The 22,268-nt window shown below is 41.6% G+C and overlaps 1 protein-coding gene across 2 annotated transcripts in view; it reads right to left on the reverse strand.

Annotated features, from left to right (window-relative positions):
* Positions 1-211: 211 nt before the first annotated feature.
* The window catches only part of SH3GL2 (SH3 domain containing GRB2 like 2, endophilin A1), a 202,582-nt gene continuing 180,525 nt past the window's right edge, over positions 212-22,268 (reverse strand). For both annotated transcript variants that reach the window (XM_059071062.2, XM_067041444.1), the window contains exons 4-9: positions 10,547-10,690; positions 9,494-9,627; positions 7,528-7,686; positions 5,881-5,984; positions 3,932-4,062; positions 212-1,816 (exon numbers count right to left, since the gene is read on the reverse strand). In XM_059071062.2, the coding sequence (XP_058927045.1) occupies positions 1,617-1,816; positions 3,932-4,062; positions 5,881-5,984; positions 7,528-7,686; positions 9,494-9,627; positions 10,547-10,690 (872 nt within the window). In that variant the 3' untranslated portion in view covers positions 212-1,616. The remainder of the gene's footprint in view (positions 1,817-3,931; positions 4,063-5,880; positions 5,985-7,527; positions 7,687-9,493; positions 9,628-10,546; positions 10,691-22,268) is intronic.

A 22,268-nucleotide genomic window follows, 5' to 3' on the forward strand; every position in this document is an offset into this window, starting at 1 on the left:
CTTTTTCAAATCTCCTCCTTCCCTGGGTTTCCAATAAGTTACCAGTGTCCAGGCTAACTTGCTTCTTGATAATGAATGGAACTTCCCCTGCTTATAGAGAAGTAGGTCTGAGGTTGGAACCAGGTCTGCTTTGGTTGTATCAGAAGGCAATGAAGACTAGTCCACCCACTGTTGGACCCAGAGAACTGACACAAAATAAAGGACCAGAGCCTTTGGTTCTGTCTTCAGCAATATTTATTGGAAACAGCGACGCTTCCTGTGGTTAAGAGTTTATACATTAAGCAGTAAGATTTGCCTTTCACTCCACATGATCCACTACTGCAGGTGGCACATCCAAAGCAGCACATTAAACCTCTGAAAGAATCTGTACAGCTAGATAAATAGAACTCTGGATGCCTAACAGGACTTTAATGACTGATACAAAAAAACCCAAAAAACAAATAAACGAAGAAAACCACTCATAAGTTTACACACAGCACTGTACACACAAAATGAAGAGGAGATAGAAGGGACAGAAATAAAAGTCATGACTGAATTGGGAAAGAGTTTTGCATATGCAGCCACACATCTCAAACTGCTAAGCACAAAAATCATCTTTATTTGGTCCTCATTGAGGGCAGAATATGCACAAATGATGTTCAAAGAACACAAGGTGAAAGTGGAGTGGGAAGATAGTTACTGTTTCTTGGTCTATGAACTAGTGGGAAAATGGTTCCTAGTGTTTTTCTTCTGTGTCTCTATACCAAACGGATTCATGAAACATGTAATTCATAAATAAGACTGAAGTGAAGATATTTGTTCCCCTGTCCACGTACCTTCAGAAATGCCCTGTATATATACATGGTTTCTGTACAGCAAGAAATTTAAGCTTGGAAACCAGATCTCTTCCCAGTTCCTCATAATGGAGAATCTCCTCTTCAGCTCCTCCCTCAATATGCTGACTGCTAACTGTCTTACTTAGAAATAAAATGCGAAGCCCCCTCTGGCTTTAATAGCAGGGAGGGAAGAAAACCGGCTGTACCTCAGAAATAGGCATAAGCTGTGCAACAAAGGTGACTGTTCTCAGGGAAGGCTTTGAACCCACACTCAACACTTTTATATTGAGAGCATCAAGGGACTCACTCATTCAGACCAGAAGACAATTTGCTGGTGAGGGAGGGAGGCTTTCTTTGACAATACTGTGGCTCACATGTTTGGGAGGGGTCAATGTGAAAACGAGAACTTTCTCCTCTATTTAAATGGAGAACCCGAGACCTTGAGATGGCCCCGGGTGGTAGATAACATCTTCGGCAGGATGGTTTATCAGTGATGTGGCTGATGGTCATATTCTAAGAAGCCACATCCTCCTGAGAACTGTGTAAACAGCAGTTCTGTGACGTCTGGCTGGTCTCAGATGGTATTTAAAAAGCACATGCCATGCCCACCAGGCTAAGAAGATACCATCCATCACCATGACTCTCGTGGGATCACACAAGTCAACAAAACATACTCAGTGGGGCTTGATGACTTGGACCACTGCAGCCTGCACTTGGGATGTGTTGTAAGCAGCATTACCAAAGCAGTGGTTACACTTAACTATCTGGTTCAAGAAGAGGTGAGCCAGCCAGCGTAACATCCTAATGGGGCAGGGCAACCAGAATCTCCACATAATTGATGGGGAAGAAGCCTGACTGGCCATGGAGCATCCCCTCATACCAGTTCTCATCAATCTGGTTAGTGAGTGTGATGATATCACCCTCTTTAAAACCCAACTCCCCTTCATTTTCAGGTTCAAAGTCGTACAGAGCTCGGCAGCAGGGCTGATCCATTGGGGCACCTGGGAGTAAGAGCAGGAGAGAAGAACACAGAAAGACAAGGGGAATTTAATGCACATATCTACCTCCTGCTGCACCTGCCCAGCTTGCTGTCCCCCTCGGTTCCTCCCTCACTCCTCTTCCCGCTGAAGCTTCCTCTTGTTACTGGTCCCCAGTGCCTGTTGCATGGCACCTTGCCCTCTAGCAGTCTTCCGAAGCTTTCTCATGTTTCTTGAAGTTGTTGAATTTCTGTTTCTATTCCCAGTATGAAAAATTGGCCACATCTATCCTTGTGATACGTACAACACAGTTCATCAGGTTGGCCTTGCTAATAACAATGCCCAGAGATGGGAGACCCAATGACTTAAGGAGTATTAACGAGCTTTAGGTTCAAAATGAAGCATGGCCAGAATTCTTTCCATGCTAGCACTTTAAGATCTCTGCACATGTGAAATAATAGAGTTTATTACACGGACAAAACTTTACAACTTCAGAATAACAATGCAGTTCTCACTTTTAAAAAATAAAGACGCACCCCCCCCACCAGCCTCTGGAAACCGCTGTAATGTAGTAAAAATAAGACAATATAAAACACTGGGTTCCAGTTCTTACTCTCTGTGACCTTGCATAAGGCACTTTGCTCTCAGGTTCTTTGTCTAAAATTGGAACTAACAGTAGAACTCACTTTTCACAGTACTACTCTGGCTATTAAATGAGATTATATAAACATGATATAATTTACACCTTTGCATTATATATTGCCTATATAAATATGAGGTATGCATCAGAGCTATGGCATGGAAAAAATAATATATTCTTCCTTGAGTTAAATAATGAAGGATGGGATCATAGCTTAAAAGGGATCTATGTTAAACGAGCAAATATATTAACACAGCAGGCACACACATATGTATATCGACGCAGACAAGTGCATACAGCTCCATACCATCTAGATGGCTTTGAAGGGAACAATGAATTTTTTTTTTTTTTTTTTTTTTTTTTTTTTTTTTTTACTTAGAGAAAGCAAATTAATGAATCTCCAAAAGAAAAGTGAAATATGTGACTGGTTTTTGAGCAGGGGGAAGCAGGTTACCTATAACTTATATCACTAGTCCTTGGAACCAGATAACTTCTAAAAACCACTGCTGTTTATCCGCACACTGAGGGCTCTGAGCAGCAGAGCTAAGCACAAGGGGCAGAGAACTCCAACCGTCATCACACACCTCACTTTTTTCCTTCATGGTCTCCTGAGAGCATCTACATTTCCTACTGTAGAACATCAAGCACTGGGGATGCAGGGAAAACAGGAGAAAGCTGCATATCCTTAAAATCCATATCCAGTATGAGGTAGTTCCTGTTCTTCAACCAAGAAGATTACCAAGGTTGAATATATTTCAAGCACAGGTTTTATCTGATCTGTGTCTAGGGGGTGGGGAGCAGTGGTACCACCTAAAAGAATACATTACTGGGTATACATCAATATTCCTGATAGAAAATAAGTTTTAGCTTCCATTGTACCAACCTCTTACCACAGCACGATGAACTGGCTGGAGGGTGGGGAAAGGAGGGAAGTCTAGCAGATGCTGAGACTCAGAATATATTCATCTACAAATATATTCACCCACAGGTTTCTGTGACTCAAGAAATCCAACTCAGCAAGTTCCTGGAGCTGCTTGCTGTCTGTGGGTTATAAGTGAGTGTATGTGGGCACGCACTTCCCAGGAGCACGACTCCTCACGCAGGCAGGAATCACAGAAGCAGAATAACAGGAAGAAAAGATGACACCCCTACAACTAAACTCACATATTAAGGTAACTGTAAGACCACGAAGGAGGGTCAAAATCAGATGTGTTTGTTAGAACAGTTAACTATGTGCTGATGATGGACAGTGAGAGATAAAAGGGACTTACAAAGAAAGTTTTATAGAGGAGAGAGAGAGTAAAGGAGGGGAAGAGATAATCAATGAGACAAGAAGGAACTCCTTTAAGAGTTTCTACCTGACAAAACCATCCTGTAAGAAATATATTATACTAGAGTCCTTATGCAGACAGATTGGACTGCTCCTAGAATTTCTGGAAGAGTGTCAGTGGGGTGTGCCCAGGCCTGGGGAATGGGTTCTGCAGGCCTCTGCTCCTTACCTGCAGGTTTGGGAGTGCCCGTGTGTGAGAGGCCCCCATTGGGCTGAGTGCCGTCCCCAGTTGTAAACTCCAGGCTCATTCGAGGTTTAGGCTGATATTCCCTTCTAGGCTGAGATGAAGCTTGTCTTATTCTGCATTAAAAAGAAAAAGGGGGATAGAGTATGCAGCCAATTAAGAAGAAAAAGAAAAGCAACACAATCCTGAAAATGCTTAGGTCACCCACCAACCTACCGTTGTGGAGGATGGGAAATCTGAAAAGGACCCTTAGTTTTCTTATCTGTGTCTGTGTCCATTTTAGTGCTGTGGCCACACCCTCTGTGGTTATACCCTCACTGTCTTCATCCTTCCTCTCACTTTCTCCCCCATTTACTCAGAGCTCACTTTGCAAGCATGCAGGGTGCTAGGTGCCAGGAACTCAAAGATGAATAAGTCACAATTCCTACCCTCAAGCAGCTTATGGCCTGGAGGGGAGACAGCACATAAACAACTGATGACTGTCAACTGTAGTAAGTGCTGCTATGGAGATAGGACAAAATGCCACAGGAACCCAGGGGTGGAGCTGGGGGTGGTGAGGAGTGGGGAAGTTGGAGAAGGTTTAAGGAAAAAAAGGTAAAAGATAGGTAGGAGTCATTTCTAGATGAACAGCTGTTTCCAGAAGAAAGTTATTTCTTGTAGAGCTTGAGAAGGTATGGAGGGAGGAAAGGGGGAAATACTGTGTGCTCTGGGAACCTCACAGAGGAAGGGGGAGAGAATCCAAGGGAGACAGGAGAAAGGTGGAAAGGTACAGGCAGTAAATGTATTCTGCACATCCGGAAGTATTTTCCACAGCTTCAGGTGTTCACGAAGCAAAGTGAACAGCAGATTTGCAAGGGTGGGGGGAGTTTAGGGTATGGCGATTGCAGAATGACAGTGACTTGGAACATATTTCAGAGGAAAAAAAGAAAAGTGGCCTTCATGCTCAACAGGTGTCACAAAAACATACAGTATTTCTTTAGTACGTGGAAGTGTGTGGTTTTAAACCATTCTAGAGGCTTCAGAGTGTTACACATAATTCCACAAGGGTGCACTGAGGAAAGATGAACAATCCAAGCACTAGTCAAGGAAGATACTGAGGAGAGGAAGAGGCTGGCCAGATGGAAACGGGTGAGGTCATTTCCCATAATACAGCACCATAATTGGAGGCTGCCTTGTGCATCTATAGCCAAATCATCAGCTATGAGAGTTGACTCTGGCCATGAGCTGAGAATAAAAGCTGCTGAGGCAATCCTTTGATGTACATGCATTTAGTTTAACTAAAATAACACATATGATATAGCACAGGGCTACCGCATACAGCTGTGCAGGCTGTGTCCTGCAGCTCCAGGGAGACTCATTCATGAATTAAACCACCCAGCCTGGCTATGAGGCCCATCTGAGGAGGTGGAACAGACATAAGAAAGCAGCACCCTCTGATGGACCTCGTCACCATTCAGAGAAATACAAGGTATGGAACGACACAGGCTTTCCAATAGGTTATGCTTAAACGTGAACCCCTGTTGCACCACTGTGTGACCCTGAGCCCCAGTTTGCTCATCTGTTAGGTGAGGCTAACAATACTTGGTTTACAGGGCTCTTATATGATTGATGATGATATACTTTCAATACCCACACAGAACAGCTGCTCAGCAAATCACATCCATTACCATTAGTAGAGTCCTGGTGTCCCATCTGTGGCATCCAAAATACTCCCTAAGTATTTAGCTCTCATAAACACAAGACTAGATTCAACCAAACAAAGTAAAACAAAGCCCAAGACAATATAAAATCAAAACAAATGGTCCAGTCTTTGTAGGATCAGCAGGAATTTTGGTGGAAGTTTTTCTTCAAATGTATTCTAATATTTCCACTTCTTTATACACCATTTCATAGCAAGAAAATGGAAATGGAAAATGCAGGGAACTGTAAAATACCTTTCTTCCAGTCTGACTGTGACTTGCTGCAGGATCTGGACTGCCTGCTTATGGTACTCCAGCTGTGCTTGGATGAGCGCCGACAGCTGGCTCACCTGTTCGATCTGCAGATCAACGGGGGAATCACACCTTAGTCACCAGGTTACTGTCCTTAACCAGCTGCTAGTGCCCAGGCCACACGACACAGCTACTCCGGACACACGGACCAGTGCTCAGTGATGCCCATGACTGTGTGGTGAGCCAGGCTGACCGATAGATAGTTTTGCAGGTTACCAACTGATTAAGGATAAGAAAGCATCCCTGTGTTTGGAAATTCTAGTGCTATGAGAAGAAACTTTAGTCAGAATCCTCCTGAAGATGACATAACTCTCATCAAACAGTCTCATGCTTAGCTACAACCTTCTGATTAGGATTTGGCTTATTTTATTGATTTCCTATAGGACAAAAGATGCACTGACTAGAACATTCTTTGCTCTCTATAACTTCACGCCAAGTCATTATTAGTGCTGTTAATAAAAATGTGGGTATTGATTTCTCACATGAAGCACTAGGGGAGACAGTGTGGTATGATGGAAAATCTTTTGTTCTCTCTGACCCTCATCTGCAATGTAAAAGGGTTGAGTCAAGTGATGTCTTGGGTTCATTCCAGCTCTAATATTCTAAGCATCTTTGGTTACTCTTCATGTTGCGTCCTGTGTTGTGATCCAGCTGAATAATGGCCTCTGAGTTAACAGAGGCAATGCTGCCCTATGGGTTTTGGGGTGGGGTAGGGTCCTGGGTGAAGGGAAGGAACACTGTGATTCGGGTCACCCTCATACCCACGGTGCTCCTCTTCAGTAGTTAGGTGGACACGTTGTTTTACATAAACACACACTCTGACACTGTCCCTGGATAGTGTGAAAGTCTGTATATGTTCAATGTGCCTCCCCTGTCACCAGTCAGGGGGGGTGATAAGTACATAAAGGCTCTGTAAATATCTTGGCAGAAGTTGGTCAGCAACTGATGGGGCCGGAGGTGGGGCTAAGCAAGGACAGGAAAGCTGGTTAACAGGTTTTATGACATGAGCGGTCGGAATGTAAGTTCCAAAGCCATGAATAGTAATTCAGCACTCTGGAAATGTGAAGGCAACTTTTAAACTATCTCGTCTATGTCCCAAATGTAGTATCTATGCTACAATCGTCAATCTCAATTGAAATCATCTTTGGAAAGAAAATGTCAACTTTACCTCAAAATACAGACCATCTTAACCTATGTTGGACACTCACTTCTGAATACATTTTACTTGATTGATATTCTTATCTAATCTGAAGTCAATCTGCCTTACATTTCACATTTCAACAGCGTATTTGCTTAAGCGATTGGACTTCTATAGATCATCAGAAACATTCTTTATCTCCCCACTATTTATAATTCTTTAAGATCATTAGCAGACAAAAATCTAGTTAAATCACACTATAGGAATATAGAAAAAGCTTCACCATTTCTCAGTCTACTTTATAATTTTAAATAATTTAAAAGAATAACCATCTACTGAAGTTCTCGCCACACAGTACAGTCATTAACATTTTAAATTACATAACCCTTTAACACATTAATCTTGTGCCTCAAAGCCAAAGCTAAATTAAAAACCACAGGAGAGTCACTCACATCCATCTCTAAGAGATTGAACATGCTTGACTCAGCAATTTCTTTAGACTCATCAAATTTCTCCAGAGCCTGACGTAGCTCTTCATCTGGAATCTTGCCTTGTCGTTTCTTCTTGTAATCAAAGTCCAGGCGTCGACCCTCCAACTTCTTTAAATGATGCTGAAAAAGTCAAGGGCGGGAATATGCTTTGAAAGGATGTACGGAAAAGGCCCATTTACAGCTCGCTTCCCCATCATGCCTATTAGCTTCCAAAATAAGACAGGCTAAGTTCTAAAACATCATAATGTCACCAGAAAAATAAAGAAGCCTGCATCACTGGGGCAAACGCTTCCAAATGCTAAAACATTTATGTTGGGAAACATCTTTGAAAATAATTAATAGCAAGAAAGAAATTGTGGGAAATACCAATACCCTTTATTTTCTACCCCAGCTGGGTCAAAACTAAAGTGGAATATATCCCTCTCCATCCCCTGACAGAAACCAGGAATGTGTGTACACACCCTACACATTTGGAAAGCACAGGTATGTGGGGCTCACAAGTCCCCATCTTCAAGGGAAATGGTATCTCATGGGAAGGCAGAGGAAAAATGCTTTCCTTGAAATGAAGTGAGATAGCATGGTATTCTTCCTTTTTATATCATAGAACATTAGAGCTGGAAAGGATTTATCTTTGAGGTAATCCAGTCTATTAGAATCACCTAAGATGCTTATTAAAAATACGGATTCTTGATCACCTGAATTAGAATATCCAGGGCTGAGGCCTAGGAATTGATCACCTGAATTAGAATATCCAGGGCTGAGGCCTAGGAATTCTATGTCTCAACATTTACCCTAGCTGACTGATGTAGCTTTAGGAGAATCATGGATTAATTTAAGTCTCCCATCTGACAGATGATGACACTTAGTAATAAGCCCTAACTTGGAAGGGACCTAACACCATACGCTACAAAGTATTTTTGTCCTACGAGCAGCAGTGTTTCGCTACTAATGGGTGGGAGACTTTCCTTGATGCTGGGTGTGCAAGGAGTAAAAGGGAAGGAAACGGAAACAGAGTTGGGAGTGGTGAAGAAATGAGAAGGAAGGAGGAAGAATATCCTCGACCTTCCCGCCCACCGTACACCCTGCCTCCAATCCATGCCCTGAACCAAACTAAACGTGCCTATCTTTGGAAGGTATATTCTTTTAAAACATCTGAACTTGCAGTCAGCTGCAGGGTAGAGTACTGGAGGCAGGGTTACATGTTAGATTTGGAGTGAGTCTGCCACATACTAACTGTGTGACCTTGAGCCGGTGGTAGGGCTGAAGGAGATTTAAGCTAGAATAAGGAGATCAGGGAGACTTCATGTTATCGCACTTCATTTTACAGTCAAGAAAATCAAATTCCAGACAAGTTCAACAAATATTTGTTAAAAGAATGAATGAGCAAACAATACACACCTAGTTCTAGATAAAGCCAGTTGACGTGTATTATTTGGAATAGCTAAACTCTTCTACATGTTTTAGAAAGAGGATAGTTGGGTTCTTCCTCAATCCTAACAAACATTACGATAATATGAAAACATGTTTACAGAGTAATAGAATAATTATGTATTTAAGCTAACAACTGGTACAGTTAGCATTTTAGAAGGTGAAATCGCCCCCAGAAAAACCATAGAATAATAAAGAAAATTGTATTATCAGGGAAAGGATATCACCCTCATGGAGAAAAAAACTTGAAAAAACTTGAAAATTGAACGTGGAGAAGTCAAACGTAATACTCAGGAGTGGCACAGTCAGCATAATATTGGGGCTAAAAGTACTGCATTTCTGGTTTCTCTCGATTTATCATGCTGGATTGTTTTGCAATTCACATGCTCAGTGCTGACAACATGCACGGTAAGCTTTAAACAATGTTTCCTAAAGGAGAAGGGCACCTGCATCTGTACAATTCCAACTGCCCACTTCCCAAATAACTAGCTGCAGATACCTGAATTTCCCTCAGATCTTTGTCATGAAGATTCTGAAGGGGGTCAATGAAGTTCTGCTTCACTTCCATGTCCAAAGAGTCCTTCACCTCCGAGAGTTCCCGCATGGCCTCCCCCACCTCACCAAGCGCTGGGCCTGCAAGGGGATAACTAAGCACTTGTACTCGTTAAAGAACAAAGGTGAAGGTGAAATGCACTTGCAATAACAGCACCCATCAGAGATGAAAAACCTGAGATTACTGTCTGTCTTCTGAAGACAACCAAGACAACAGACAGCATATAATGCCCTCTGGAGATCAGTGTATTTTCCACCTGAGACAGTACATGAAAGTTCACTGAGTACAACAGACTCAATGCCCCCAATGGGTGGTAGAGGGACCCCTTATTATAAAGAACATAAAATTTTGCTTTTCCTTTAAAAAGCAATTTGGAAGCTCCCTACGCTCCTTTGTAAGTGCTTGCTTTCCCTTAGAGGAGACCTCTTTAAGGCCAGCACATTCAGCAAAAGCAAATACCAGGAACAGAGAGCTGGGCTCAATCAGGAAGGACAGTCATTTGCTGTGACCTCACAGTGTGAAGGAGTGAAAACAGAAGGTGGTTAGTATGGCAGCTGAGGGTCAAAGGAGAGAGGGGTGAAGGAATTCACCTGGGGTAGTCAAATTAGGTATCCTATATAGAAGAGCAGGGAGCAAAGAGAAAGCTCATGGGGTAGGGTGTTGACTCATGCTGACTGTGACAGTTTCCTCTGTCCCAACACTCTGGATACCGCCAGACACGTGCAATGGTAAATGTCCAGGCATCTGGATGTGTCACCCAGCTACTGTAATGATGGGATCTCATTAGGAAAAAAGAAAATAAATAAAATTCCTAAGACAAATGACACCAAAAATGATGAAACGACTCTGAAAACAAATTTGGGGCCCCTGTGGACAAGACCAAAAATAGAGAATCAAAATATAAAATGGTTTGGGGATTATTTCCTACAGGGTTTTCTTAGAGGCAATAAAATCCCCATGGACAAATTTAAAATGAAAATGTGAGGAAGCATACATTACCGAAGTTGCAATCATCTCCAAGCTCTCTTCCAAACTTGAGCATGGCCTCTGCCAGCAGTGCTTCTGCCTGAGGATAGCCTGGCCCTTTCTCCTGGCCACGGATTTTTGACATGGTGTTGATCATGCTGAGTTTAGCTCTGGAAGCTGGAGACAAAGAGATAAGAGACTTCCAAAGCAGGCAACGTGATGTAGGAGGGACAGGGCTGGGTGGGGAGTCAGGCCTTCACCGGTCTCTAAACCAGTTCAGCTACCAAAAATTGCCCCTCCACCAATGTCTTCTGCAATATGTGCAGCTTGGTCCACAGATAAACACACACCTGCTCTTTTAATCGCTAAACTCTCCCTTTCTCTCAAAATCTCAAGAGGAATTTAATAGAAAAGGCAAAGCTCTTCCAGGTGAAGATACCATCTTGCCCGTCTCCCTGTGCCTTTTCTTTTCTTATTTTATTTTTTAAACATCTTTATTGGAGTATAATTGCTTTACAATGGTGTGTTAGTTTCTGCTGTATAACAAAGTGAATGAGTTATACATATACATATATCCCCATATCTCCTCCCTCTTGCATCTCCTTCCCACCCTCCCTATCCCACCCCTCTAGGTGGTCACAAAGCACCGAGCTGACCTCCCTGTGCTATGTGTCTGCTTCCCACTAGCTATCTATTTTACATTTGGTAGTGTATGTATGTCCGTGCCACTCTCTCACTTCGTCCCAGCTTACCCTTCCCCTCCCTGTGTCCTCAAGTCCATTATCTACTCCTGTGCCTTTTCTGATACTCTCTTCATTGCTGTGGCCCTTCAGTCCCTCTGTGGATCTGGGTGGCCCACAGAAAGCACTTCAAAAACTATGGGATTATGTGATCTCGAAGTTTTAGGATTCTACCTTTTATTTCAATTCTAGGAGCCTATGGACTGAAGTAGGAAATTAACTGATAACTCCTGCAGTGTGGACCTTATGCCATGTTTCACTTTAAATCATGTATAAAATAGAACTATTTTCAAAATCACTTCTCAGCTATGATTCTAACAGTAAACAGTCCCATGAAGAACAGAAATATTGTGTTCATTAAAAAGACTTAATTACTTTTCTCACACATAACTGCTTCTGAAAATTAGTTCTGTGCCACAAAGACAGCATTTCAATTTCTTTTTTGCTTTTACTTTTATAAAAGAAGATTCCTAGAAGGCAAATCCAGTTTTCATGGAAGAAACAGCTTTATTAGCACACTGTTAAAGACAATGATTTACTTGATGCTAGGATACTATGGTTTCTCAGGTTCATTATCAGAGTTGGGAATGTACATTAACCTAGAATTATGCCCAGGATTCCATCTGCTTGGAAACCCCTGATAGAATCACAGCTAAACCACACACTTCCAGCATTTAGTGGCTGCCATTTCATCTTTAACATTTGTTTTGAATAGGTTTTTATTTAAATTTTGGGCTTCAGAGGTCGAATCTGCAGACAAAGAGAATTATTATGAGAGGTAACCCTCCCAAGTTTGCCCCAGGGATATTATAATGAACAAGACAGCTATGGCCTCTGCCTTTATGAAGTTTATAGTGAACTGAGGGGTAGCGTCTATTTTAAAAGCAATTAGAGTGAAGTGTATATACTAAGTGTCATGTGGGGAGATAACAGCAAGTCACGAAAGTATATAGCATCACCCTAGTCTGTAGGAGTAGGCATCACAAAGAAGGTTTCGGGTGAGAAATATCTTTAAGCTTAGAATCACATAATGAGTAGCAGTTAGTCATGCTAACAGATGTAAAGCCTGGTGGTACCTGGAAAAAATGTAAAATTCACATTTTCTTTACTTTGCTTCTCATAGAAAAGTGTATCATACACGTTAAATTTAAAAAATTGAAAATGTCACATGATGACACATTTTTTGGGGGAATGATATAATTAGAGTATATATTCAAAGACTTTTCTACAGTAAGCCATATCTGAAATCCAGGAAAGACATAGTCCCTGCCAAGGTGCTCGCAGTAGAGTGAGGTGTCAGATACCTAAACAGTGGCAACAAATGTGATAAATGCAATAATAGCTAATACACACAAGGTACCAGGGAAACACAGAGAAGGAGTAACATTAGCACAAATAAAACTGAAATAAGCAGACAACAGACAATAAGAGGTACCAAATGAACAGAAGGAAAGAAGATAAATGGAGATCAAAGAAACCAAGTAATGAAAACACACACGGTGGTTAATCCCTTCAAGTCCTGTTGCGGTACACGGGCCTCTCACTGCTGTGGCCTCTTCCGTTGCGGAGCACAGGCTCCGGACGCGCAGGCTCAGCGGCCATGGCTCACGGGCCCAGCCGCTCCGCGGCATGTGGGATCTTCCCGGACCGGGGCACGAACCCGTGTCCCCTGCATCGGCAGGCGGACTCTCAACCACTGCACCACCAGGGAAGCCCAAAGTCCTGTTTTTACACTCTAAAGATTTATTCCTTTTACGAATTTGGTTACTGATTTGTGCTTAGATCATGGTTCTGCTAAGAGTTGTCTTCCAGTAAGCAATTACCTGAAATAACTGTAACAGTTTAATATACTGTGGCTGATTTTCAAATTTATCATTTTCAATGTTGTTCAATTATGTTGTTCAATTCTTCCATTAATTACTTAGGAACACCTTGAATATATTCTACATTTTCATGAGAAGGGGGAAGAAAACCATATTCTATTAGCTTATTTCTTCAAATCATCTAAAATACTTATTGATTCATATATTTGAAGAGACCAGCTTTTAAATTTATTCACAGCTATTAACTACTTTTAAGACTCTTGGATTAGTAAAACTGCTGTGTTCTTGAAAAACATCATCAGATGTCTGAATTAACCATTTTTAAGTGTTAACATAATTATTTTTAAATGATTTTTAAAAGCAGTACTTGAAGGAACTTCCCTGGTGGTCCAGTGGTTAAGACTCTACGCTCCCCATGCAGGGGGCTTGGGTTCGATCCCTGGCCAGGGAACTAGATCCTGCGTGCATGCTGCAACTAAGAGTCTGCATGCCGTAACTAAAAGACCCCACGTGCCACAACTAAGATGCGGCACAGCCAAATAAATAATTTTTTTTTTTTTAAAGCAGTACTTGAAGAAACAGAGAGGAAGCCTGGAAAAATATAAATTTAAGACACTAGAATTCCTATAATATGATCTCGGGCTAGATAGCTTCACCAAGTTAGATGTGCCCCTAGGGACTCTTCTCTTCTAAAGGGACCTAACTCCTCTCCTTCACATTATAATTATATTTGCCATAGCTTTAGCCTTTCTTTCAAATTGTTACAATCTCTTTAAGCCCCCATCTTTACTTTCCCACCTTTGCTATTCTAGTTCAACCTGCTCCCGCTGGGTTTACTGCAGAAACAGCTTCCTAATAGCAATCTCTCCTCTGGCGCATGAGAGCAGGATACTGGTATGCTGCTCTGCGTATCTCCCAGACAGGATTAGCATAAAGCGGTACACGCATTAGATGTTTAACACTGACTGCTGAAGGAAAGAATAAATGAATAAATAGACTACCTTAGAAACTAGTAGACGGTCATGGCAGTGGTTTTCATAAGCAGACTCTGTTCATATCCTTTGGCTCACGTGACTGACAGCCTTTTGAATCATAACAGAGAATGGGAACTAGAAAACTTATTTTTCTTATGAAGAATAAAAAGTGTAGCAATCTAATAGAGTTCTTTTGCAGAGAGAAGCTACCTGACCTATACTGAAAACAGGGATTTAGGGCCAGTCCAGACTGTGAACTGAGACTTGCCAGCGCACTTCCCCTCCTGGTCCCCTAGAGCAGCGGTCCCCAACCTTTCTGGAACCGGAGACTGGTTTCGTGGAAGACAATTTTTCCACGGCTTGCCCACTGCTCACCTCCTGCTGGTTCCTAACAGCGGACCTGTACAAGTCTGCGGCCTGGGGGTTGGGGAGCCCTGCCCTAGAGAACTGGCAGTCAGGTTTGAACCCTCTGGGCAGAAGACTGGAAGATTCTTCTCTGGGGAATACAACCAACTCAAGAGAAGAGACCTACAGATATTCACAGCTGGAAGCACCCAATGCAACAACTTCAGGCTGATTACCCCAGAATGAAGCTATAATAGTAAATAAGCACCGTCCCTTGACGCAGCTTTACTGTCCTACACCTAAGAGGTAAAGGTTAGCCACTAACATCAGACTTTGAAGAAAGTTTCTAACATGAGAGAGGCAAAACAAAAAAGGAAATTGTAAAAAACAAACAACTCAGGGAAAGAAAAAGAACTATCATTAACATTCTTAGGTGTCTAATATACTTTATCAATGAAATAAAAAAGAAACAAAGAACGCTTAGAAATTAAAATATAATTTAACTTTAAATATGAATTTCAATAAAACATAAAATTTAAAAAAATCTATAGAAACACAGATGATGAAGTTGAGGCAAATCCCCCCAAAAGTAGAACAAAAAAACCAGAGATTAAAAAATTCAGAAAGAAAACATAAAATCAGGATCAGTCCAGGAGGTCTAGCAGCTGAATAATGGAAGCTCCGAAAAGAAAGAACACAGAAATAGAAGGGGAAGAAATTCTTTTTAAAAGTTCAAGAAATTTCTGAACGAACAAATGTGTTCCCAGATTGAAAGGGTCGATCGAATGCCCAGGACAATGGATAAAAGGATCCTACCAAGGACTATTAACATAAAATTTCATAACACTGGAGACAAAGAGACAGTCCTAAAACCTTTCAGAGAGGAAAAAAAGTAGGCTACACACAAAGTATCAAGTATTAGAACCATGAACAACATGAGAAATTTCCTCAGAAAACAATGAAGCAATGACTCCAATATTTTTGGAGGAAATAATCTATAATCCTAAATTCAAATTATCAATGAAGTATAAAAGTAACATATGACATTTTCAAATACACAAGAAGATTTCAATTTATCTTCCCAAGGTCAATGGAAGAGGCATTCTACCAAAACAAAGGTGTCAGTTGAGAAAACGGACAGGTTAAGGGATCTAGAAAAAGGGATCCAGTGTAAGAAAAGAGGTGAAAATGATGATAAAGGGAGATCTCAAGATGGTCCTTGCATCAGGCATCGAGTACCAACTGTGGCTGACACAGTACATAACCAGGTGCATGCAGCTCAGGGAGCCATGAGCTAAAGGGAACTATAGGCTCCCCATGATCCCCACTGGAATCAGGTTATAGTTGTCCACTACTGTACCTTGCTTTATAATGCACCCTTCATTGGCCTCCTCCCCTTTCCTAATCCCCTAACAGGATTTCCTGGAATCATCTTCTAAATCAACCATTTGTGCTCACATCCAAGCACATGGTTTACTTCTGGGGGGACCCAAACTAAGACAGTAACCAATCTAGAATGCAGCATAAGATATGTATCTGAAAGATGATTGACACCTGGCACGTTTCAATGTATTGACAGGAAATTCATATTTGTGGCAGAGGGTTAGGGAAAGAATCAGTGAAAGGTACACAAAAAGTTAAACTGAAAATTAAAACAAATATTAACTCCAGGAAAAACAAAAAGGTTGTATAAGAAAAGAAATATAACCATATTATTCTGCATGTCTCAGATCTGTACAAGCTTTACAAGGGCATGAAATGTAAATACTGAATACTGATGCAACATAAATTATGCTACAAACATACTGGAAAAATGAGAGAGGGGAAAGATGTGGAAGAATGGGAATAAAGGAAAAGAGCAAACAATTCTCATCTTTTAAAATGGGAATCAAACTGAAACACCTAAAATTGGAAAACTAAGCAAAGGCAACATTAGCAAGTTGTTTCAAGACAGAAGTAAAAACCAAAGAAACAGCCAAACAGGTTTTGAAAGTACTGCTTCTGGGAAATGGAAATGGGGGAAGCAACTCCAGGAGGACTGCTGTTTTTAGTAAAAAGCTTTAAAAATTTTTTTATTTTTTTATAATATGAGCATATATTACTTCCATTATGAAGTACTAAATTTAACATATTTCCCACTTCTTTTTCCATTAGTAGACCTAATTTAGTGGCTGAACTGCATAAACTACTCACAGTATCTTCAGAATCTGGGCACTGCTCTAACCTCAAGGGTCTTTCCACCAAAAAGTTCTGCTGAAAAATATGTTTAGTGGTATAAACAGAATAGGCTAGGAAGAGAAAACTTAATAAGGATTAACAGGTGAAATGCCGTCAAGGAAAAAACCATCAAAGGCAAGGTCTCGATGAGTCCACATCTAGGTGATTTCTGGAAGGAAATGTATCTGGTGAACTGAAACAGCAGGAAGCAAAATTAGGATGACCAAGAAAGCTAATTTATTCCCCCAATGGGCTTCCGTTGTTTTGTCTTCTGTTAAAAAGGGGAGGAGGAGCAGTTTCTTTTTTGTCCTCAAAAATTTATACTATCTTTTCAGGAAGAGAAACACGGGCAGTCAAAGCTCAATCTGTATCAGCTCTGGACTCTAAAGCATAATCTGTACCATCCCTTGAAGAGCTTTCTAATTCTGGGCACAGCCAAAGGGAAGTCAAAGCTCTGCAGAGAGTAAAACAGAAGCTCTCCTCATACTGCCAAATGGTGTTATTTTCCTCTGACCTAAAAGTGGTGTCCCTGTGAGTCACTGCTCAGTCTCTCCTAAGCAACTAGCATGGTAACTAACTGGGAATGTTGAAAACCTAGTACTTCTGCTAAATCTTAGTGTAAAAAAAAAACCCAATTATTTCTTAATCCAAATGATCAAACAGGAAAACAGACCATTAGGTCTTGTCTGTCATGGAAACAGCATAGTGCATTACAATAAACATTAGCATTGGTTCATACAAACACAGGTAAAAATCCAGGCTCCAAATCTTGCTAGCTGTGTATCCCTGAAAAATCATTTAATTCTGAAAGTTATTATCAGGATTCAGTGATAAACAGCCAAAAAAGCAACTAGCACAGACACACACCATAGGCACTGGAGACAGGGGAAAGCACTCCTTTCTACCTTCTGTGTTCTCTTTCTAGAAGTGTGTGTGGAGTGTTCCACTGTCAACTTCGTTGTATGGGAAACTACATTTCCCAGAACCCATCCCCTGCATGTTTCCAAGCTAGAATTGGTCCAAAGTGAGGCTGTGCACATTTGGGAGGAGAAGGTGAAGCAGGAGCCATACAACTCTGAAGGCTGAGGTGAAAACAGGTTCCAGTTTGTCCTCGATTTCATACTCTGTGCCCAGCTCTTCTTGAATGCTGATTCTGCTGACCAAGAGTGCCCCCAGGCCCACCACAGAGCTTTTGCTGCAAACTCACAGAGGTGGTAACCTTGAAGAGACAACAGTCTTCCACAGCCTTCCATGCCAGCTGCCCTGTGCAGTGCTGTTCCAGCAGCTGGGCCTGCCTACCTTCCAGATTCCTGTAAGTTTGTTTACCTGGGTCAGGGCTGGTCAGTGAACTTTCTCTGATCCTTAACTCTACTTTTCTGGCCTTTATTTACCCAGATCTTCCTACAACTGTACAAGCTCTAGAGTTCCTTTAATAAATCTCTTAGTCCATTGTATCCACCATGTCTTTGCTTCCCTTATTGAACTCTGACTGACACAGTGGCTGATGGTCCAATATCTAAACTGACAAAAATTTATGATTTACCCTTGAGACAGCCCTGAAAGTAAGTCAATAAAAATGATTGTAAATATTTCAATTCTGCAACTCTGTTTTCAGGATAGACATAAATATCTGCAGTTCTGTAGGTAAGAGTTAGCTGCTAACTGTGGAAAGAAAACCAGAAAGGACAGCCAGTTTAACAAGGTGGGATTAAGACACAGGCTTTGGAGTAAGACTGTCTGAGACCAAATCCTGGCTATATATATATATATATATATATATATATATATATATATTTTTTTTTTTTTTGCAGTGCGCGGGCCTCTCACTGTTGCGGCCTCTCCCGTTGTGGAGCACAGGCTCCAGACGCGCAGGCTCAGCGGCCATGGCTCACGGGCCCAGCCACTCCGCGGCATGTGGGATCTTCCCGGACTGGGGCACGAACCCGTGTCCCCTGCATCGGCAGGCGGACTCTCAACCACTGCGCCACCAGGGAAGCCCCTGGATGTATTTCTTGCTGGATGATTCTGGGCCTCAGTTTCCTCATTTGTAAAATGGTACCTCCCCTTCATTGTAAGGTTAGGATGATGCAAGGATTAGATGATATAATGTATGTCATAATGTTGGTACATGATAGACATTCAATAAATGTTGGCTATTTCTATGAGTATCAGACATGCCAGCAAGTTCCCTGTGTGATTTTGTATGAGTTACTTTACCTCTCTGAGTCTCAGGTTCTTCACTGATAAAAAGTTGAAATAAAAGGAGACAGTTGGATAATTCCTAAAACTCTTCCAAGTTCCCCTACTTAACGTGGTTCTTCTTAGATAGAAGACTTCTCCAAGAAAGCATGCCCTGGCCTTCAGCCGTAGAAAACTTCAGCAGTTTCTTGAAGTTGCTAGAACTGTCCCTCTTCTTGGAATGACTCCACTCTCTGTCTACCTGTCCAACACAACACCAGGCACATCTTTTCTACAGTCCTTCCCAATTACCCTTTACCTCTAATGCCTCCAAGTATACGTGACCCTTCCCTCATTTTATGTCTCCACCATGCCCTGTACATACACTGATCATATCTCACATGATACTTTCTCTCTTTTCTGCATGTCTGTTTCCTGATACAAGTTAGGAAACTACATCCTACTGAGTTCTAGCAAAGGGCCAAGCATACAGCAGGTGCTTACTTATTAACTGTGGGCTGAATGATTTCATTTAAGTTTTGTTTTTTTATACAATTTTCTGTATATATCATTTTTTCTAATCCTTAGAAAAGACTTCCCTGTTCAAAAGCACAACAATCGCTTATTGTGCTCTAAAACGGAGCAAGAGGCTGCTGATAAGATCTAATTACACACTAACTCTGCGATCTGATAGGATGAATTGGGAGAGCAGGTCATGCTGATGGCAATCTGGATGGTGTTTCCCTTACATACACGAGATTTTAAGATTTCTGAGGATGCTGGGCCTTTCCATTTCTCCTGACTTCTTTAAAGTGCAGAAGGGTGAGACCCCATTTTCTATTCATTCATTATTAATGCTGGCTCTTTGGAAGCACATCTTCTCTCAATTAGGCCATGAAAAACTGCTTTATGGGAAAATGATGAGAAGCTGATCACACAATCCCTGGAATCAGGATAGAGGCTCTCATTTCTCCCAACAAAAGAGGGCTCCTATGCTAAATTATAAGCCCTAAGGGGATAAAAAAAGATCAATAAAAATCAATACATAGGTGACACTGGAAACAATTATGTATCCCCCAATACAGAAAAATTATGAATTTGCACTCGCTGAGTGAAGTGGTATTTACCAAAAAATCAGCTTTCTAAAGATTTTTTTTCAGTGATTAAATGAATAAAACATTCATTGCCTGAGAGGGATTATGCCAGAGAGACTCTGAGAGAAGCAAGGCCCAGTCTCTGTCCTCAATGAGCTTATTGTCTAGTTGGAGAGTCAGAGAGCACCTCCACTCACCGTGATCTGAGGCAGACTCGGGCCATACTGTGAAAAAGGTTATAAAGTATTCACACCACAGAATTCAGCAATGAATTCTGCTAGGAGAGTAAGGCCAGGAAGGGTCATGAAACAGGTGACATTTGAGCTGGATTTCTGGAAGAGTGAGCTGTAAAGGCAGAGGGGTAGGAAGGGCCATTCCAAGCATATGGCAACTATGAGCAAAGGCACATAACAATGCCTGGTGCATTTGGAAACTTCAAAGTGTCTGGGGCTGAGGTGCAAGGCCAAACAGAATAATGTGAAGAGACCACAGAGTTGGAACCAGGCTGTGAAAGGCCCTGAATTGCATGCTAAGGAGCTTAGAGTCTCCCATCAAAGGTTTCTGACAGAGTTATTTAACATCTAGACCTTCAAAAGGGCTTTAATTCAAATTATATCAGGTTTAGATTTTTGGAAAAAAGATTCCTATCATCAATTTAGGGAAACTGAGAAGTAGGTCTTCCTAAAATGGGAAGCCACTGGAGACAGAGAAACCAGTTATGAAAACACTGTAATAGATGAGTCCTAAGGAAATAGGAGAAGAGAGAAATTTTAGAGTCCTGTGGTGGATAGCATTAATCAGGTGACTGATTAAATGTGAGGAGAAAGAAGAAGGGCATCTAGGATGTTGTTAGGGCAGTGGCTGGCTGCCCATTAAATCACCTGGGGAGGTTTTAAAACTAATGATTCCTTCAAAGGTAGTACTGGGTCAATGAGATTCTATAAGAAAAAACATTGACTCAACTCTACCTCACACTATACCTAAAATTGATTCTAAGTGGATTGCAGATCTAACTATGGAAGGAAACACAGTACAACTTTTAGAAAATGATATCAGAGAGAACACACTCATGACCTGTAGAATATGCAAATATTTCTTAAAATAGGGCACACAAACACTTATTCATAAAAAAAGCATTTCTAGGGCTTCCCTGGTGGCGCAGTGGTTGAGAGTCCGCCTGCCGATGCAGGGGACATGGGTTCGTGCCCCAGTCCGGGAAGGTTCCACATGCCACAGAGCGGCTGGGCCCCGTGAGCCATGGCCGGTAAGCCTGCGCATCCAGAGCCTGTGCTCTGCAATGGGACAGGCCACAACAGTGAGAGGCCCATGTACTGCAAAAAAAAAAAAAAAAAGCATTTCTAAATTGGACTATGTTAAAATTAAGTACTTCTATCTTTCAAAAGACATCATTAGAAAGAATTAAAAGGTAACCAAAAAAATGGGGCTTCCCTGGTGGCACAGTGGTTAAGAATCCACCTGCCAATGCAGGGGACACGGGTTCGAGCCCTGGCCCGGAAGATCCCACATGCCACAGAGAAACTAAGCCCGTGCGCCACAACTACTGAGCCTGCACTCTACAGCCTACAAGCCACAGCTACTGAGCCTGCATGCCACAATTACTGAAGCCCATGCACCTAGAGGCTGTGCTCCGCAACAAAAGAAACCACGACAATGAAAAGGCCATGCACCTCAATGAAGGGTAGCCCCTGCAGCAACTAGAGAAAGCCCGCACACAGCAACGAAGACCCAACACAGCCAAAAATTAAAAAAACAAATTAAAAAAAAAAAGGCAACCAAAAAAATGTTAAGATACTCACAATACACATATGCAAAATAGGACTTGTATCCAAATATTAAAAAGAAAAAACTCCTATAAACCATTAAGAAAAAGATGACCCAATTTTTTAAATGTGCAAGAGGTTTGAACAGACAGTTCACCAAATAAGATATTCAAATATCTAACCTGAAAGGGGCTCAATTTCATTATCTTGCCAATGCAAATAAAACCACATTGAAACATACCCACAGGAATGGTTAAAGTGGAAAAAAAAAGAAAAGAAAAAAAAACTCAGAAAATATTAAGTGTTCAGAGGGTGTAGAACAACCTGAACTCTCAAATTCTGCTGGTGGGAGCAAGAACTGGTATAACACTTTGGAAAACAACTTAGCAGTATCTATCTACAAAAGCTGAAAAGACTTACACCCTGTGCCCCAGCAATTCCACTTGTAGGCATATATCCATCAGAAATGTGTATAAGACTCATATACAAAAATGGGCTGTTCAGGGCTTCCCTGGTGGCGCAGTGGTTGAGAATCCGCCTGCCGATGCAGGGGACACGGGTTCGTGCCCCGGTCCGGGAAGATCCCATATGCCGCGGAGCGGC

Source organism: Kogia breviceps, chromosome 8 (genome assembly GCF_026419965.1).
Source record: "Kogia breviceps isolate mKogBre1 chromosome 8, mKogBre1 haplotype 1, whole genome shotgun sequence".
Taxonomy (NCBI): Eukaryota; Metazoa; Chordata; class Mammalia; order Artiodactyla; family Physeteridae; genus Kogia; species Kogia breviceps.